This window comes from Enoplosus armatus, chromosome 3 (assembly GCF_043641665.1).
Source record: "Enoplosus armatus isolate fEnoArm2 chromosome 3, fEnoArm2.hap1, whole genome shotgun sequence".
In the NCBI taxonomy this organism is placed as follows: domain Eukaryota; kingdom Metazoa; phylum Chordata; class Actinopteri; order Centrarchiformes; family Enoplosidae; genus Enoplosus; species Enoplosus armatus.
The window spans coordinates 14,016,410-14,034,636 of NC_092182.1; the positions used below are offsets into that span (position 1 = coordinate 14,016,410).

An 18,227-nucleotide genomic window follows, 5' to 3' on the forward strand; every position below is an offset into this window, starting at 1 on the left:
ACCTAATACCAAAATAATTTTACATAACCTTGACCCCCAAAGTACATTTACCAAAGTCAGAAGCATTCTGTGATATAAACTGTTGATTTTTTCAGGTATTACAGCCCAGTTTCCCTGTCTGTCTTTACAGATGTGGGTTTCTGGTCATGGATGCCCAAATTCATCAACACAAGGGTCTTGTTCAGGCAGTTACATCCAAAACACACAGAGGACTCCAGGGGGAACATGGTGCTCACCAAGCAAGATATGTACCATAAAGTTAATGGACGTATTTGACACAGAAGGATAAAAAAGTGGATTAAATGCAAAAGTTACTGTGTGTGCTGTGTTCTGTTTATCACTTAATAGCCCTTGCAGGACTAATCATTTTTTTAATATATATATTTTGGCCATTTTGGGCTTTAATTAGAGAGCGTATAGTAGAGAGCTTACAGGAAATTAAGGGTTATATGTACATTTTCAACTGAGAAAACCAACACAGTAGTTTTCACCAGGAAAAGGGTTCAGTCACTGTTGTAGTAGGAAAGCATCCAACTGTAAACCAGTTGTGAGAAGTATGAAAAAGAAAGGCAACATATGCAAGAAGATCTCAGGATGGCTGGACTTCAGAATCTCAATATAAAACATTAATGAAACTCTCAAGTGGATCAGACAGTAGAATTTTCTTTGATTTTAACAGAGAAACGGGATGAATGGTTAGCATCTAATTTCTAGTCCACACTACGAAGCAGAAGGTGGCGGTAATGCGCATAATACGCTGGTTGAAACTGCCGTTATAACCCAAAAAGGAGAAGAAGAAGAAACTCACGATGGTGACGATGATTAAAAAGAAGAAGAAGAAGAAGCCTGTGAGCGTCCCTGACGCCGCCATCTTGCAGCGGGGTTGTTGTCAGTTCCGTTCTAATTCAAAACTAGAAAAATGCCAGACTTTTGTGCTGTTGTTGGATGTTCTAATGAAAGAAATGCCAAGACCAAGGAACAGGGAATAACATTTCACAGGTGAGAACTTATTTTACAATATTTTACTGTTACGAAATGTGTTGAATATCACAATCAGTAATCCCTCTTTAAATCTGCACTAGCAGACAGTTAAGTAACTGTCCTGATAACGTTACTAAATTAAGCTAGTTAATTTATGTCAGGTAAAGAAAAAATGAACATTTCTGTTAAAGTAATGTGTCAGTAAGATGCCGAAAATGATATTTACCAATCAGTTGTGTCGCTCGAGGAGTTATGTGTTAAGTAGTCCTCAATTATCTACTTGAAAGTGTTTAACTGTTACATGTCGCAAAGGTGACATACAGAAAGCATGCGGATTGTTGTGAAGTGTCTTTCGGATGGACTTGTTTTGTGTATAGGTTCCCAAAAGATGTAGTGAAAAGACGGGCATGGAAAGTAGCACTGAGGAGAAGGGACTTCGAGCCAAATCACCACTCAGTTGTCTGCAGTTGTCATTTCAAGTCAGAAGAATTTGACATGACTGGACAGACAACCCGTTTAAAGGAGGGAGTGATCCCGTCACTTTTTCCTGGCCGGCTTTGCAAAGTTAGTGCCATTGGCAAATTGTTTCCATATAAATAATGACAAGTTTTCATATAAACTTAATCTCTCACTAACACATGTGCCCACTCAGCCTAACAATAAAAAGACACTGTTTGGAATTGCAGGTGCCCAGTACGCCCAGGTCAAGCAGGACCTCACAAAAAGCTGCTGCACAGATGTGTCCAGATGTTCACATTAAGCTGTCAGGGGACATTAAGGAGGCAACAGTCTCAGTGAGTGGAACAATTGTTGCTTTAAACACCTTTACAGGATGCTGGGCTTGTATTATTGTGACGTATAAAATGAGGAGAATAATTTTGATATAGTTATGATAAAAGTTAATATTTTTCAGGATCATCAGTATGCCCTTGACCCAGTCAAAGTAAAAAAAAAGTTAACTGAAGCTCAGGAGAAAGTGGAGGAGTTGCAACGGGACTTACGAAATGCCAGGGATCGGGAAAGGAGGCATAAGAAGGCAGTGAAATCCCTGCTAGAGGATTTAAAACGCAAAAATATGCTAACAGAGGAGCTGCAGCAGAAGCTCGACTTCTACTCTGGTTGGTTGAACTGTCAAGCCCCTTCCTTTAACAGATTAAGAATGTGTAACACTCATCATTTTGTAGTGGTTTAAATTCATATCTCATCACACGCTGTCCACCACTGTTCTGAGATGTTCACTGAAAAACCCCCAGTAAAATTTCATGATGAAATTATTTTCATAAAAACCCATTCAGCTTCCATGTAAATCACTGAATTTAATACTTTCTGATTCAAGTATCCAACAGTCTATCTGCTCAAAATGTTACTTTCTGTAACATTTCAATGCTCTCATTAATATATCATGTTTTGTGCTGGTATCGTCATTAATGTATAACTTGTTTTCCCACTTTTCAGATCTTCCAGTTTAACTCTGTAAGCAGCACCGTGCCTTCACTCCTGCTGAAAAATAATTTGCTTTAACACTTCAATCGCATGGACCTAAAGCCGACACGTACTTGAGAGAAGCAATGAAGATACCATTCCCACATCTTCACGCTCTTCAAGCGTAGATATAACGGACAATAAGTAAACATGTGTTGTGGTGATTGGCTACATTATCTTTGGTTTTACCTGAAACAGGTGATTTCACACTGTGGATATCAAGCCTGGATTGAACACTTGACTATGAGATATGCTATGAAAAAATTAAGATAATTTAAGTCAAGTTCGTCTTATGGCGGCTGCCATGGCCATCAAGAGGCAGGTTCAGTATGACCCTCACACACTATGACAGGCTTTGTGGATCTTGGAGATAGTGTTGATGAGACCAGTGTGGCAGGTGAAGCTCTTGTGTTTATGGTTGTTGGACTGTAAGGCCACTGGAAGTCGCCCATTGCCTACTTATTTATTTACATTGACACCAGCCAAAAAATACGATTTGTATTGTTCATCTGTCTTGTATAAACAGCCCAGAGAAAAGTAATTTCTCTGGTGCTTTTATTTTCAATTTTCAGTTTTCTGTATATATATATATATATAATTTTTGTACTTCTTTTTGTAATTAAAAACAGAATTGTGAAGCCTGCAAGACATTTACTTCTTCTTTTAACTTACAGTGTTGGTTGTTATTGTATTTTGGTATGAAAACCCACTGCCTTGATAGACATGCGTGTATTTTCAAAAGATCATTTTCAAATGAGGTGACCTTGTTGCAGGTTGTTGTGACAACCAGCGGATTTAATGTCAAAAATGGTCACAGGATCTCCATATGACATACAGGCTTTCCATTCAAGTCTTCCAACTAACTTTTCAATGCAGCTGCTTTTTGACGTTTTTAGTCAAGCTGTTTCCCATCATAATAAAAACATTCCTAATGGGAATTACCAGATTCATTATTTATGTGAACCCATACATCATAGTGCATTAAGGCATCCTATAATGTCTGGCAGGGAGTTTTATCATGTGGCCTATTCCAAACCAAGGACAGCTTCATGCCCTTGACTTCAGCCATTACTATGACATATTGAAATCCCATGTGGATTCCTATAGGATAACGCTGCCTCGTCAGATCTTAACCCCTCCTTTCTGCCATTATGTACTGTTGCTAAGAGCTCTGTCTGACTTTGAAAACCGTATATGTGTAATGCGTGACAATGCAAATAGTATATCAGCATTTTATACACTAATAGATGCCACTGACTGTAGCTTTCTTAGAGAAATTTGAACTCAACTGTCTCTTAATTATTCAAGTGTCTTAAACTCTAATCCAAGCCACAGGTCGTGTAATATATAGCAACTGTACCCCAAAAAGTTTGTAAGAAACACCAGGACTTGTACTGATTATAAAAACACAGATCCATTTAATCATTTCAACAGACACTCAGACACTGTGCACAACACTTAAACTGTTATTACAGACACAGAGTCTGGTTTCCATGTAAAGTACACTTTTTACGATCTATACATTATATATTAGGATGAAAGAGTCTCAGGCATCATTTGTGTTTTGAAATGTTAATCGATTATCTCCCTCAACCTGCTGACTTCATTTTCTGTCTTAAGACAGTCCAACAAACTTTTGACATAAACTGACTAGTTGAAGGGGCAGGACACTAATCTTCTTAATCAAGGCCACCCCACTGAACAAATCTACAACTCAAACTGGAGTTCCATCCTTTGGAGGAGAGGATCCAGTTTTCTCTTCCTTTTCCATCTTGCCCTCACTGTCAGTGGAGGCAGCAGGCTGGGCTAAACTCGCAGCTGTTGCCGCAGCTTCTGCTTTGACAGCGTCTTCACAGTCCTGTCCAGCTGGGGCGGCACTTTTACCTACAGCTGATTGGTCGATGTCTGAAGGAGGTGGTATACTTTCACCTTCTTGATTTGCATTTATCTCAAGGACTGGAGCAATCACCTCCTCGGCCTGAGGTGCCTCGCTGAGGGGCAGACTGAAGCCCATTTTGCCTCCACTGGCCGTCGCCCCAGCTGGGGGAGGTGTAAGGGTCTTGGTCTGAGCCTCCTCGTCTCCATGCAGCCAGTCCATCTTCTGAACGTGTTGCTTGACAGCGTCGTCAACTCGGGCATCAATCATAGCCTCTGTCAGGACGCCATCTTCAGAGGAATATGCTGCCGCCTACAAGAGAACATGATACACATTTGTTTACTTCATGAAAATGAAAATCTTGTGGCATTTTGAAGTAAAGGTTTGTGAAATTAAGATTTCTGATTTAAAAAAAAAAAAAGATGACAGCTATGATTAAATACAGGTTACATACCTGCCAGGCCACACCCAGCTTGGAGATTTCTCTTCCTGACATGCCTTCTGTCCGCTTCGCTATCTCAGAGCACTTTTTACCATAGTCGAACTGTGCCAGCTTCATCCTCCTGCACAAAGCCACACACACACAGATAGATGAGAGGGGATTCCTCCACTGTTTTGCTAGGCAGGGTGCAATTTCTTTGCGACTCTGTTGTGTTTTTGGAGCTCAGTTCATTGCCTCCTGGCCTTTGTGTGGATCGCTCCCCACCTTTCAGCCTCCATCACTCTGATCTCGTTATAATTAATGCCTCAGCAAGACTGTTCACAGCAGGCTGTTCCTTGGCCTCAATCTAATCCTCATCCTGGCCTTTCAGCCAAGGATCACTCTTATCAAATGTTACAGGATGTGAGCGAGTAGACATGGTGGACTGAACCTAATTACGTGTTCCAGTATGCATCCTTAGAGTGCAGTGACTTTGGTTCGTGCCCTATTTTAACAGCTGTGTTGTTGTTGTGTGGGGACTGTACTCACTGCCTCCCTCCAGTGGCGGGCTCCAGCACGTATCTGTCGAAGTACAACCGCACCAGCCTATCCCTCTCGTCAGGACCCGGCAGAGCAAAATTCACTATTTCATCTATGCGGTCGTTTATGGCCCAATCAAACTGCTCTGGCTGGTTACTGGCCAACACCAGCATGAACCTGCAGGACAAACACAGAGATCATGCAGCTCAGAGACGTGCTGGGAAGTAGCTGAGTCGGTAAAATGAAGTGAACAGTACACCTGTATGATTTAGGTTAGAGCCCAAATTTTGTACAGAATATAAATAAATCTTTACTTGTTGCTCTGCTCTCCGGTGCGATACAAGAATGCATTCAAAGTGGCTCTGAGGTCTTCACTGATCTTCTCCTGCAAAAGTAAAGATTGCTCATGTAGTTAAAGATGAGTCAAGGAGAACTTAAAGGGTAAAATTATATATTTTGTGACAAAACATCCAAGGTTTCTGGGAAATGCAATACACGCAGACTTACAGTGGATCTCTTGCGAAGGAATGCATCAGCTTCATCAACAAAAAGCAGGAGTCTGTAAAAACACACGATAACCTTTATTTGTTGATAGTATAATGGAGTGGACAGTACTGCTGTTTGTATTTTTGTTTTTAACATAACATCAAGCAGCCTACCCGCGTCGACTTGTGTTAGCCCAGTCAAACACTTTGTGCATGGCTGTCACACCGTCGCGGCCCATGGGTGCCACGTCACCACCAGTCATAATTGCATAGTCCATCCCAGAATGCATTGCCAGCTTCTACTCAATACAAAAAGAAATGCCTCACCGTTAGACAAAGCATCACTTTCCATGTATGTTCATGTTTACATCAGTCATCATCCAGTCCTCAGGCATACCTTAGCAAAGAGAGTCTTGCCCGTGCCCGGAGGGCCATACATGAGGATATTCCTATACAGGCCGTTGTTCTGCCTCGTGTTCCTTGTTGCTATGGCGACGTCACGCACACGCTCTTCCAGGGAAGGCTAAGAGATAGAAAAATTATATATATAATATATATATATATTACAAAACCTAAAAAATGCATGTTGGTTGGATCCTCAGAAAAGATTTCCACTTACACTGAGCACAACTCCCTCAAGGGCATCCTGAGGTTTGCTCTTCAGCCGTTTGGCCGTCTAGATAGTCAAGAAGGAAGGACAGGAAAAGTATAATTAGCATATTATAATCTACAGTGAACAAAAGTAGCAAAGGATCAATTACTAATTAGCTACCTTGACTGGATGCTTGATCGCTTCTCCCACGGTGAATCGGGAGGTTTCCCGCACCAATGACGGCTTCCCGAGCCTGGCCTCGATGTAACGTCCCGCCACCCCTGTTGCGTTTCGGGCCGAATAAACTCCCACAGCTAAAAGGGTCAGACCTGCCACCTGGTGATGTAATGGAGCAGTGGCACAACATTCAAATACTGTTCACTGCAAGGATCAGGAAACACCACTCAATTCAAACCCATTTCAGGTTTGCACACACCGACAGTCCAAACACCTAAATGGAAACTTACGCTTGTCTATTGGATCAATGGTGTAATGCAAATGCAAATATGTGTAATAGAATGACTGTTATGCTGGTACTTATATTTAACTGCAGTATGGAGAAAACACTTCTTGCTTTAACTGTTTCTGTTTTAAACATTATTTTTGTTAAGGACTGAATTTGTGAGTACTCAAAGATGTGAAATGTGTGAGGGTAGCAGTCATGAATTCAGTCAGTGTGAATAAGAGGCATCTGTATATCTGTAAATACAATTGTCGAAGATTGTATTTCAGAGAACTAATTTGGTTTACCCAGTCTTGTATTTCCATCAGCTCTTATTATGCATCTTATTTTTACTATAATCATTCACTAAACTGATTGTGGATGGAAACAGATGTCTCACCGTGGCTGTGACTTTGTCCCAGTCTGACACAAAGGCCCTGAATCCTTCTCCGAACACAGCACCTGCAGTCCTAAAAGTAAATACCAGTTAACTGTCAGCACGCCTACTGGGTGTTTACAAGATACAACTGTTGATTAACCAGTTACTTAACATAGAAAACTGACCACCTCTGTGTTATATATATACTGGCATGTTGGAGACTCAGCATCATCAACATAATTCGGACACCAAGAAACATCAATTCACTGCATCTAATCCTCACCATCATTAAAAACTATACTGTGAAATCAGTGTGTCTTACTTTATGGACTCCAGGACGGTCTGTCTGTGCTCTGCAGCCTTCAGTCGGATCTGCTCGCGGATGATATCAGCGTTCTCCCTCTCCACGCGGGCTCGTGCTTTAGACTCGGCCTCTATACGCAGCAGCTCATTCTTGTGTCTCAGCTCCATCTCGTGCTCTATCGTCGCTATTAAAACCCATGACATAAAGTACATAAAAAACTGCATCTTCAAAAGCTTCCACAGGATCCTGTGAGTGTTATAGTGGTGAAGTCTCTACCTTTCCTCATGGCCTCCTGTTTCTGTACAGACTCCTCCTGTTTGCGAAGGTTCTCCTCATTCAGGGCTTGCTGTTGAAAGAAGGGAAAAAAAAGGGTCATCATTTTGGTACTGAGTCTCATTTTAAAGCGTTTTATACTAAATATGTAGGAGATGGCCTCACCTGTTGCCGCAGTTGGTCCTCATATCGCTGTCTGGCCAGCTTATCTTGATATTGAGCTCTCTGTGATGAGACAGAAAACAACCAACTGTAAGCATACAACTCAAATGGGTCTATTTCACTGCTTCAATATTACCTGTAATTGTTTTTTTACTTTAAAATATTAAAAAGAGAAGGACAAAGCATTTCTGTTCTCACCGCTTGATGCTGCTTGGTCTCCTCATTCAGAGTTTTCCTCCTCTCCTCTCCCTGGATTCGCATCTGGTCGCCTTTGAGCTGCTCAACTGCCGCTTCATATTCCTGTGACAGGGGCACAGAAACGGATGGCAGAAATCTATTAAGCCCAAGCAACACACTGGTGAACATTTAATTTGCAACCACATGATCAGCTGGGTTGTGCCAAACAGATACAGAAGTAGAGACACAAGGGGCTACATTCGGCTTTGAAGTAGTAGCATTAGACAACGTGACAGATCTCAAGTGGAGATGCAAAGAAACACTTAATTTATACGTGACTGCTATTTTTAACAAACTACAAATGTAATGTATGCAACTCTGCATTTTCAACCTACTCAACCATATAAATATAATTTAATTCATCCACATGTCTTTAACTTGTGCAATCAAATTGTGTCTGCTTTTATCCATGTGCAGAACAAAGATAAAACTCTAATAGATGTAAACAGATAGTATAGTAGTAATAGATAATAAATACACTTATTCCATTCTCTAGTTTCTCCAATGTTTAACATTGTTAACTTCAGGGACAAAAAACCCCCCACAAGACTATTTAAAAACTTGACAATAGTTCTTATAATTCTCATACTCAACAGCTCTGCACCAAACTCAGTGTAACTTTACAGCATCTCTCAGCACCATGAACCATCCAGTAAATCACATTGACATATTCTTTCATTGATGTAAATTAGTCAAATGAACTCTGCAGCAGATCAAGACAGAAGCAGTAGTTCAAGGTGTGTGTTTTCCACAGTACCTTCACTTTGGTCTGATGCTCCATCTGAGTGGTCTGCTCCTGCATCCGAGCCAAGTCCAGAGCTTCTTTGGCATGTCCTGGGTGGAGGTGAGAGGAGAGAGGCAACAACACAGAGCTGAAAAGGTGTGATGGCTGCAAACATGGAGATTTTCATTGATCAAAGTATCATGATGATCTACCTCTACCTCCCCTTACTTAAAAACCAATATGGGAAATGCTTAAAAATGAAAGAGACGTTTGGTGAAGCAGTGCATGTGTGTGGAACAAGAGGAATTTGGGTGTTGCAACCCAGATTGCAAGGTTATGACCTTTGAACTAGTTTGGATGAAGGTGAGAGCAGCACATGAGCTCTCATCAGCAACCGACAGTTTCACAAAGATGACATTAACTATAAGTGAACAGATGCTGGCTGAGGGTGTGGGCCTCATTATCGAAGCTGCTGTTATCAATGAAGCGACCACCACCGTGAACCGGAGAGGAGAGAGGGGAGCTGGATACTGGTGCATCAAGACTCTCGGTGTCTAGTAATGTTATTATAATCTAGACAAACCTCCACTCCGGTGACACACACCGAGCTAACGGGCCGTCCCGAACACTTACGGGACTTGTCGAGCTCCTTGGCCGCCTGTGCAGCCCGCTCCAGCCCGGTGGGATCGAAGTTGCTCCATTTGTCCTTGGGTTTATCTCCGCCGCCGCTGGAGCCTCCGGCCGGCGGCGGTGGCGGTGGAGGCTGAACCGGGAGACCGGGAGGCACTTCGGGCTGCCCCTTGTTCAGGCCAAACAGCCACGACATTTTTAACGCGAATAAATAAAGTACAGTTTAGCCGGTTCAGTGTGGGGCGAGCGGCTGCAGCTGCTACAGACCTGTCACTGCACTTCCTCCACACGCGTGTCACGCCGCAAGCTTCTGCGCAGGTGCAACAGAGAAAGCAGGTTCTTCTGAATACCAACACCGACGATTGGCTGGTGACCAGTACTTCTTCTTCTCATTGGTTGTCCTAACAGCTGGCTACAGTAGAGGTTATTTGTGTAGTCCCACCCGAAATCTATACGGTAGCCGCAGAGGGCCATAATACTTATAATTCACCGGGAAGGACATGGTTTTCTTTTGGTTGCATCAGGCTGTTTCTGGTTTTGTGAGTCATAGGTCATTGACATTGTGTCCTTTGCATCTCAGTTTCTAGCATGGAGAATTCACTGGGTTTGATCTGTGCTGGATCACCAGACATACACGTTGTAAATGTTTAAAACCCGGATGTTCATGCTTCTCAAATACCACTGATTGATTGAATTAAGATACTTTTGCCCTTGTGTTCTCTAATATTTTGATACTGTGCATAGTGTATACCATCAAAGCTATATAAGAAGAACATTTGTAGGGACATAGCAGCCAACATGAATGCTACAAATGACTTCCACATGACATCCTTAAAACAGCAATGTTTTACAATAAAGAGAAACAAGACAGGATGGCAAAATATATATCAAAATGTTTAATGAACTGAGGACCACCTCACCACAACACATGGTGAAACATATATTTACATAGAGACAAAAGCTTGAGGTCATTCTTCTTTCCAACCTCCAAAATTAGTCACAATCCAACAGCATCAAATCATAACTTAACAAAGGTTGCATATGATATACACAGAAAGGTTTGTGGAAACTGATCATCCCGTCTTCTATCAGGACACAGGAGGTAATCAGGAGGGCTGTGGTGGAGTATTTTCTGGCACACATGATAGAGATGTTGAATGCAGTGAAAGGAGCAGAAGCAGGTCTGTGGACAAAGAGTGGCTATGCTGCTTAATGTCAGCTGCCATCTTGGATTGTGAGTTTGTCCTTGTGATGACTTAAGAGAGCAAAAACATTCAATTTACTCTAAAGATATGCAGTGTTATACATGTGTTTACTTGACATGTGTCACCTGAAAAGAATTTACAACAGAATTTAAGAGTTGTCTATTGTATAGCATTGTGAGCAAGGGCCTTAATAGTAGGAAAAGTCAAAGAGATTTGTCAAATATCAGGGTAGAGAGTAGAGAAACTGTCCTTCAAGGCCGGGGATCAAGGCACTGCAACACAAATCATCTGTACTGAGTGTCCTTGAGCAAGATATCACATCCCTTTCTACTTCAAGGACGTTGCTCTAAAAATCTCCCTAACAAGAAAAAGATTCTCGTTTACACCAAAGACCAACATGGGGCTAACCCATGTGAGATTCCAGTATATACCCATATCCATTTGTTTATACATGGTGCAGATATGAGACACAGGTCCGGCAGTGCATCATGTCAGTGTCTACTCTCTGGTCAGCCGGTTAACTCCTCACCATGAGTTGACACTTTTTCACAGAGCGACCCGCGTTACATGCCGAGACCCGACTTTGGTGTCAAGATGGTATATTTATGAAGGTCGTTCAGCGTGAGGCAACCCTGGTATAGTGATCAATTAAGTATCGCGAAAATTAATTAATCTTATGTGATTATATGAAAAATAAGTGGATGAGGTGACAACTGTAAAGCAACGAAGTGGGTGTGTTTCATGAACATCTCCACAATCCAAGACCCCCCAGATAACAACTGGAAATCTGTTACTGTGTCAAGTCCTTTACTGTAGTAAAACAACACGGGAGAAGACACCAGGAGGCTCTTTGCCGTCACCCAACGCTGCCCGGAAGCCTTCCTGTTGCCGAGTCTGTGCAAGCTTCGCAAGTGAGAGGAATGACCGAGGTTCTGTGATAGCCAGATCGCTGATAACACGACGGTTGAGCTGAACGCTGGTCTGTATGGAGGGAGAGAGGAAATATATTACATACAGGTAGAGGGAACGAACAGCACGAAGAAGGTAGAGAGGACTGGTACAATACTGGAACATTCAACACCACTAACCTTGGTGAGGTTGTGCATAAGGACGGGATACTTCATGCCGTGCTCTCGTGATGCTGCTGCAATGCGTGAGATCCAGAGCTGAAGGAATAAGAGCACAACAAATACGATAAATGATACTGATTATCTCACTCACATACAGCTTTACAATTAAATATGTATACAATTTTTTTGTTGTTGCAAGAAGTCAACATTCCCATACTGTAAACAATTAATACACCCTTCTGCAACTGGGATTGGAAGTGAAACAGACAGAGCAGTCGTTCACAACCTTTTTTACCTCAGACCCCCATAAATTAATCAATGTCTATGTGTGATCATTAATCACTTAGTGTGGATATGAATTTAACCAAAGAGTGATTTTCCCTTCTTGTATCATTCAATTTGAATCATTTTTCGGGCCCAGAAGAGGTGAAAATATCTAATATTTCACAAGAAAAAACGAAAACTAGAGAAAAGTCAGAAAAACAACCTATTATGCAAGAAATACATGGTTTCCTTTAGCATCCCTTTAATCGTCGTGTGACCCTTCAAGTTTATCTTGGGGCACTCGACCAACAGACTGTTCCTACTCTTTGATATGTTTTAGTTGTGTTAGTGCATGTTTTTAATATATAACCTGTATGTACCCAGGACTCTGCAAAGCAGCATTAATACTGAGTGGATTATCCTGGTTAAATAAAGTGAATTGAATTGGTTTGGTGAAATTCAAAGCCCCCATCATTGCCAGGGGCAATTTTTTGGATATCACAAATTAAATCTCATTGACAAATCTCAGACTGTGGCTAATGTGGCAGCCATGTGTGTGTACATGCGTACAAGACGAGTATTTGAGTCTTACCGTCCTCATGTTGCGTTGCTTGAGCCTCCGACTTTTAGTGGCGTAGACGAAAGCTCTCCTGACGGCCCGCACAGCCAGACTGTAGCACCGGTTCTTTCTGCCTCTGAAGTGCTGTAGGAGGAGCAGACAGGAGGGATGACTTAAAACAAAATCATTATGCTGTTAATATTAGATTAGGACGATGAGGCATCGTATCTAACTGGATCAAGCAGCATGGGTCATCTCTAATCAGCAGAAGACACTTGACAAATGACTCATTGATTTTCTACTTGAAACAACATTTCAGGTTTACCGACCACACAGACTACGATATGAAAACTATCACAACATTTAGCACCTTCTCCTCCAGGAAATAGTCGTGGCCTTACCCGTGCATGTTTGAGAACCTCTTGAACTTTCCAGTATCTGTCGGGTCCACGGCTTCTGATCCAAGAGGACAACGTCAGGAACACCATGTCTGCTCCTCGATTAAACTACGGCACCACACTCTCCCTTTTAACGGAATAAAAACACTGATTTAAGTGACCTTAGCCCAGCTCCACCTGTAAAGAGACTCGATGTTATGTGAGTTCCGTTCCACACACCGTACTTCGAGTGACAGAGGCGCACTGGGTTCGTTCGATTTAAAAACCCGGACACCTGTTGTACGTGTGTCCTCTACTCCGCCCTGGTTTGCTGAAGAAAGAGCCCGCGTCATGATGGAAACAAACTAATCCATTCATTAACATTGATGATTATGGGCAAACATACAATGAAAGATGGAACAAAAATGTCACTATCAAGTCAAACAAACCATAAAAATTCACGCTCTGCTTGTGTATGTGTGTTTCTAAGCCGGGTGACCTCGGTCGTAAAAACACGCGCTCCCACCAGAACTGTGACGCAGCCACGGTGGATGCTGGGATAGCGGGCGCTGGAGGTCAGACGAACTCCAAAATGTCGGTTGCTGGTCTCACGTCCTTGAGCCGTTGTGGTGTTTTGGCATTCCGCTCCCCCGCAGGACTGGTGGTATGTTGAAAGTTAGCCTAATTAATTAGCCCAAATAAACAGTTACAATTAGCCGTATTGTCAGTTACACTTTCTGTCACGTCACAACAGAACGCATTCCCTTTTGACAGCGGAGGGCTTCGTCTATGCTCTGAAGTTCATGTTATGTAGTTCAGCTAACTAGCTACTAACTAGCTAGCCCCTCACTGTCAACTGTAGTTTGACTCAAAAATTACTTTCAAAACGTTTTAATTTCCTGTGTATCGATGGGTGTGTGTTTATCTTCAAATATAGACGATTCAAATCCACGTAAACGTCCATCGCGGCAGGAAACGAGTTAAAGAAACTTGTAAACATTGTTCAGCTAGCTAGCTATAATCATACTGTAAGTTAGCATAATGAAGCAGTCTGACACCTCCATGTACGAGATTTAGTCAAAATAAACACCCAGACAAAACTGATGAATTTATAACTTCACCCTGTGTGGTGGAGTCATGTTTAGTAGATAATGTCACTGCAATGTTTCATAAGATCACGAGTGATGCTTTATCTAACAACAATACTGTACTCAAATTCTACTATTCTATTTTGTTTGATTTCTTTTAAAATTGTGATCACAAGAATGAATATTAGAATAGAATTAAGCTATCGCAGTCAGCAAGACAATTGTGAAGGTGAACGAGTCAGAGAAAGAGACAGACATACTTGTCTTAGCAAAAGTGTCTAGTGGTGTGTAATGTAAACAGCCAAAATAATCATGTTTTTTTTTTTTTCCTCCCTTTGTCCCTGCTGTCAGGCGGTGCGGTATGCCCAAACAGCAGCAGCTCCAGCAGCACAACCCAGAATAAAGAAGTTCCAGGTGTACAGATGGGACCCAGACACTCCAGGAGACAAACCCCGCATGCAGACCTACGACATCGACCTCAACATGTAGGTGTTGGAGGTGTTTTCCCTCTGCCATGTGGAAGTTCAGTACATGCTGCAGTGTGTCAATCTGTTCTCATTCATTAGCTACTTAAATACGTAAGTTGATAATGCACAACAAGGTGTCCTGATAATCCATCTAAAAATGATGGTTGAGGTGAAGCTGTGTCCATTATTTTCTATGTCAAGAGTGTAGTCATTCCTAACCCTTATTAAATGAAAATGGAGGTTGAATTTAAAATTATGACCAGAAACAGTGATTATCTGTCGCCATTGTATATAGATTTTTAGCTTTTTTTATTAAGTGCAGTGTACAGGACTTTGTCAGGTGAAGCATTAATACTCATTATTGTTCACTTGCACTGGTGGAGGCTTTTTGCTTAGGGAAGTTCAAAGCAGTACCTAAGCACGTGTAAACAGAGGGCATTATTAATGAACTGAGAACTGCCTTCAGGAAGATTTAACTCAGGTTGATCTGACAGCCTGGCATATTTCCAGTCCTCTTCCTTCATCCGATCATCTAATCAGCTTGGGGACACTCTCTTCTCACTGCTGTCAACATGAAACTGCAGCCAAAAGAGTCCAAAATTTAAAAATGGTCTTTAGCCATAAAACCTGTCAGGACTTTCTTGGGATCATCGTCAGAGACGCCCCCTTTTTAACTTGACATTCTGGACTCACAGACTGTTTTTTTTTGTTCTTCTTCATGTAGTTGCGGCCCAATGGTTCTTGATGCCCTGATCAAGATTAAAAATGAGATGGACTCCACTCTGACCTTCCGCCGCTCCTGCAGAGAAGGTCAGTAACATGAATAATTATCAACTTTGTGTGTGTGTCATTAGAAATGAAATTGGTTATTTTAATACAAATACTGTTAGAATGAGTTTACAAATGCATGAGCCTTTAGATGATAAAATGATAATTAAATGTGGCAAATAATTCATTAGTTAAAGCTGTAGAAGTAGCAGATGTATTGAACAATTAATAGATTAGAATTAGCCACACAAATCTCAAACTACTTGAGTTGTCATTTATTAGGGGCCATGTGGTTGGTTTGCTCTTGAGAAGTTATAGAAAACTCTAGACTTCTTTATTTAAGGGAGTATGCCAAAGTTTTGGAAATTTGCTCTGTAGATTTATTTTCTTTTTAAGATATTATTTGTTCATGCCAAATACATGAAAGATAATGTTGCTCAATCTCCTCTTTTTTTTTTCACCAAAAAATGATTTTACTCTTCAGAATTCTTTCCTCAACAAGAACTAGAAAAGGGGTTTTTGTCTTCAGTTTGTCATGTCTCATAAATTATACTAAAAGCTTTTATTATTTTTGTTTGATTGCAGGTATTTGTGGATCCTGTGCAATGAACATTAATGGAGGAAACACACTTGCCTGTCTCAACAAGATTGACACCAACCTTAGCAAGCCAACTAAGATTTACCCTCTGCCACACATGTATGTGGTCAAGGACCTGGTACCTGTGAGTAAATATCCACCACGCTCTGAACTGTTGGAACAGCTCTGACTCTAACTGATAACAGATGTTACTCCACTAGCCACATCAGTTTCCATTTGTGTCAAACATGGATGCCCAAATATGTTGTTTCTGAATTAACAACATGCTAAATGTGACATATGACTTAATATTTCATTTCAACACGTCCCACAACTTTCCACTTCTCCTTCTGTGTTGATATATTCGTGACCTTTTGTGAACCCAGTTAAGTTAATCAGACACACAGACGATGTTTTAGGAGTGTTGGCACCAGCATCTAGTTTTCCTCTAACACATTTTCAAATGCATGCAAGTTTGTTTGTTTTTATAAATAAAGCTTTATTCTGACATTTGCATGCAGACTGCATACTTATTGTACAATTGTGTTTGCAGGACATGAGTAACTTCTACGCCCAGTACAAGTCTATTGAGCCCTACCTGAAGAAGAAGGATGAGTCAAAGGAAGGGAAGGAGCAGTATCTGCAGTCTGTGGAGAACAGACAGAAACTGGTACACCGTTGTTTTTATTTTGGTAAAATATTGAAGTTTTCCAGTGCTCAAAGTCACATGAAGATACATATCCTTTCTTGCTTTTCTCCCGTGTAGGACGGGCTGTATGAATGTATCCTGTGCGCCTGCTGCAGTACGAGCTGCCCCAGCTACTGGTGGAACGGAGACAAATACCTCGGGCCTGCCGTGCTGATGCAGGTGAGTGTCTGAACATTTAGGAATTGCAGATTAAATCCTGAATCTGCATAAGAAATAACCGCAGAGATGAAGAGTTCATGGGTCACATCCTGCTGTCTCTCAGGCGTATCGTTGGATGATTGACTCACGAGACGAGTTCACAGAGGAGCGTCTGTCCAAGCTGCAGGATCCTTTCTCCCTCTACCGCTGCCACACTATCATGAACTGCACCAAGACCTGCCCCAAGGTAACCCAGTCTGCACACATGCTCAGCCATGTGCACGCCACAGCTCATGCTCTGTATGTATTGTGCGCTTAAAATACAGACAACATGTACTGTTTGTGCTTTGTAGGAGGGCATCTCTCTCTCTCTCTTTCTCTCTCTCTCTCTCCATTCTTTAAATATTTCAAAATAACTCTTTCCTTGTCTGTCTCGTCTCCCTCTCAGGGTCTGAACCCAGGAAAAGCCATAGCAGAGATCAAGAAGATGATGGCCACGTACAAGGAGAAAAAGGCTGCTGCCGTCTGAAACCTTAGTTGTCCTCTTGTATAAATTTTCCCTCCATGATTAAATGATATATTGATTAAAAAATGCTTATTGACGTCTGAAGGGCCATACACCTGTCAGCTCCACCACCACCACCACCACCACCACCACACTCTGCAGACTGTGTAGTCAACTGTAATGGAAATGGTTGGGGGTGTGTGTGTAGTCGGAGCACTTGGTGTTACACAAACGCACATGTACAGTATGAATGCAGGAGAGAGATTGTGTGTCTGAGTCTTACATGTACCATAACAGAGTTATTTATCTCCAACTCTTCTGTGTGTATGTTTGTGCACTGTGGAAGACACAATGCTGCATATTAAAGTAAAAACAAGGCGTGTAAACATATTTTTAGCTTGTTGCTTTTTTTCAGGTTAGCAGCTGGTTCACAAACATACGTGTATATGTTCTTCCAACTTACCAACAGCAGTCTTTTGTTTTGATGGAAAATAAATAGCTGAAATGCCTCCAGCTGCTTTTGTCGGTTATTATCTGCTGTCACTGGTGTTGCTTTGATCACATTCCTTCTCCTTTAATACATATCCACAGTGGTTAGCAGGTAGTGTCCTCTAGATGTCACTATTAGCAGCCCGTCACCCATCACCACATACTTCAAGTACTCCGATTGACACTGCCATAGTCTCGCTACTCAATGTCAATAACTCTGTTACAACCTTTCAAAACTCACTCACTACACTGAGAAGCTTCAAATATCTTGAACTCTATAGATGATAAAGATTTTGATAAGCTGCCTCCCTTCGCACTCGCTGCCTCAGACATGAACCACAGAGCCATCACACGCCCAATGCTCATAATAGCAAATTACACTGATCACCCCCTCTATCAACACATCACATTACTGCCATCTGGTCGGAGATACCCAACTTTGAAATGGAGAAGAGTTCACTTCAGCCATAGCAGCCCTGAACA

The 18,227-nt window shown here is 41.7% G+C and overlaps 4 protein-coding genes across 7 annotated transcripts; 2 read left to right on the forward strand and 2 right to left on the reverse strand.

The window, feature by feature from the left end:
- The first annotated feature begins 919 nt into the window (after positions 1 to 919).
- LOC139283421 (THAP domain-containing protein 2-like) lies at positions 920 to 3,054 on the forward strand. Its single transcript, XM_070903427.1, has 5 exons — positions 920 to 999; positions 1,359 to 1,545; positions 1,668 to 1,775; positions 1,895 to 2,099; positions 2,437 to 3,054. Exons 1-5 carry the CDS (start codon positions 920 to 922, stop codon positions 2,448 to 2,450), a joined length of 594 nt encoding a protein of 197 aa, XP_070759528.1. The 3' UTR covers positions 2,451 to 3,054.
- An 840-nt stretch (positions 3,055 to 3,894) lies between these two features.
- On the reverse strand, positions 3,895 to 9,724 carry atad3 (ATPase family AAA domain containing 3). 4 transcript variants are annotated; one of them, XM_070902815.1, is made up of 17 exons: positions 9,532 to 9,724; positions 8,932 to 9,008; positions 8,136 to 8,237; positions 7,941 to 8,000; positions 7,779 to 7,848; positions 7,521 to 7,686; positions 7,220 to 7,289; positions 6,558 to 6,713; positions 6,405 to 6,461; positions 6,183 to 6,308; positions 5,960 to 6,084; positions 5,808 to 5,859; positions 5,615 to 5,685; positions 5,310 to 5,477; positions 4,794 to 4,902; positions 4,352 to 4,651; positions 3,895 to 4,321 (listed from the first exon to the last, which is right to left on the reverse strand). In XM_070902815.1, the coding sequence occupies exons 1-17, from the start codon at positions 9,722 to 9,724 to the stop codon at positions 4,178 to 4,180; spliced, it is 2,046 nt and encodes a 681-aa protein (XP_070758916.1). In that variant the 3' UTR covers positions 3,895 to 4,177. The 4 variants fall into 4 exon arrangements, with proteins under 4 accessions (XP_070758916.1, XP_070758917.1, XP_070758915.1 ...); XM_070902816.1 differs by having other exon boundaries at positions 3,895 to 4,234; positions 4,295 to 4,651; XM_070902814.1 differs by having other exon boundaries at positions 3,895 to 4,651.
- A 685-nt stretch (positions 9,725 to 10,409) lies between these two features.
- On the reverse strand, positions 10,410 to 13,227 carry mrpl20 (mitochondrial ribosomal protein L20). Its single transcript, XM_070902966.1, has 4 exons — positions 13,028 to 13,227; positions 12,660 to 12,770; positions 11,822 to 11,899; positions 10,410 to 11,714 (listed from the first exon to the last, which is right to left on the reverse strand). The coding sequence occupies exons 1-4, from the start codon at positions 13,112 to 13,114 to the stop codon at positions 11,541 to 11,543; spliced, it is 450 nt and encodes a 149-aa protein (XP_070759067.1). The 5' UTR covers positions 13,115 to 13,227; the 3' UTR covers positions 10,410 to 11,540.
- A 359-nt stretch (positions 13,228 to 13,586) lies between these two features.
- sdhb (succinate dehydrogenase complex, subunit B, iron sulfur (Ip)) lies at positions 13,587 to 17,764 on the forward strand. Its single transcript, XM_070902351.1, has 8 exons — positions 13,587 to 13,667; positions 14,443 to 14,576; positions 15,283 to 15,368; positions 15,912 to 16,048; positions 16,457 to 16,573; positions 16,670 to 16,771; positions 16,875 to 16,997; positions 17,199 to 17,764. Exons 1-8 carry the CDS (start codon positions 13,596 to 13,598, stop codon positions 17,277 to 17,279), a joined length of 852 nt encoding a protein of 283 aa, XP_070758452.1. The 5' UTR covers positions 13,587 to 13,595; the 3' UTR covers positions 17,280 to 17,764.
- The last annotated feature ends 463 nt before the right edge of the window (positions 17,765 to 18,227 follow it).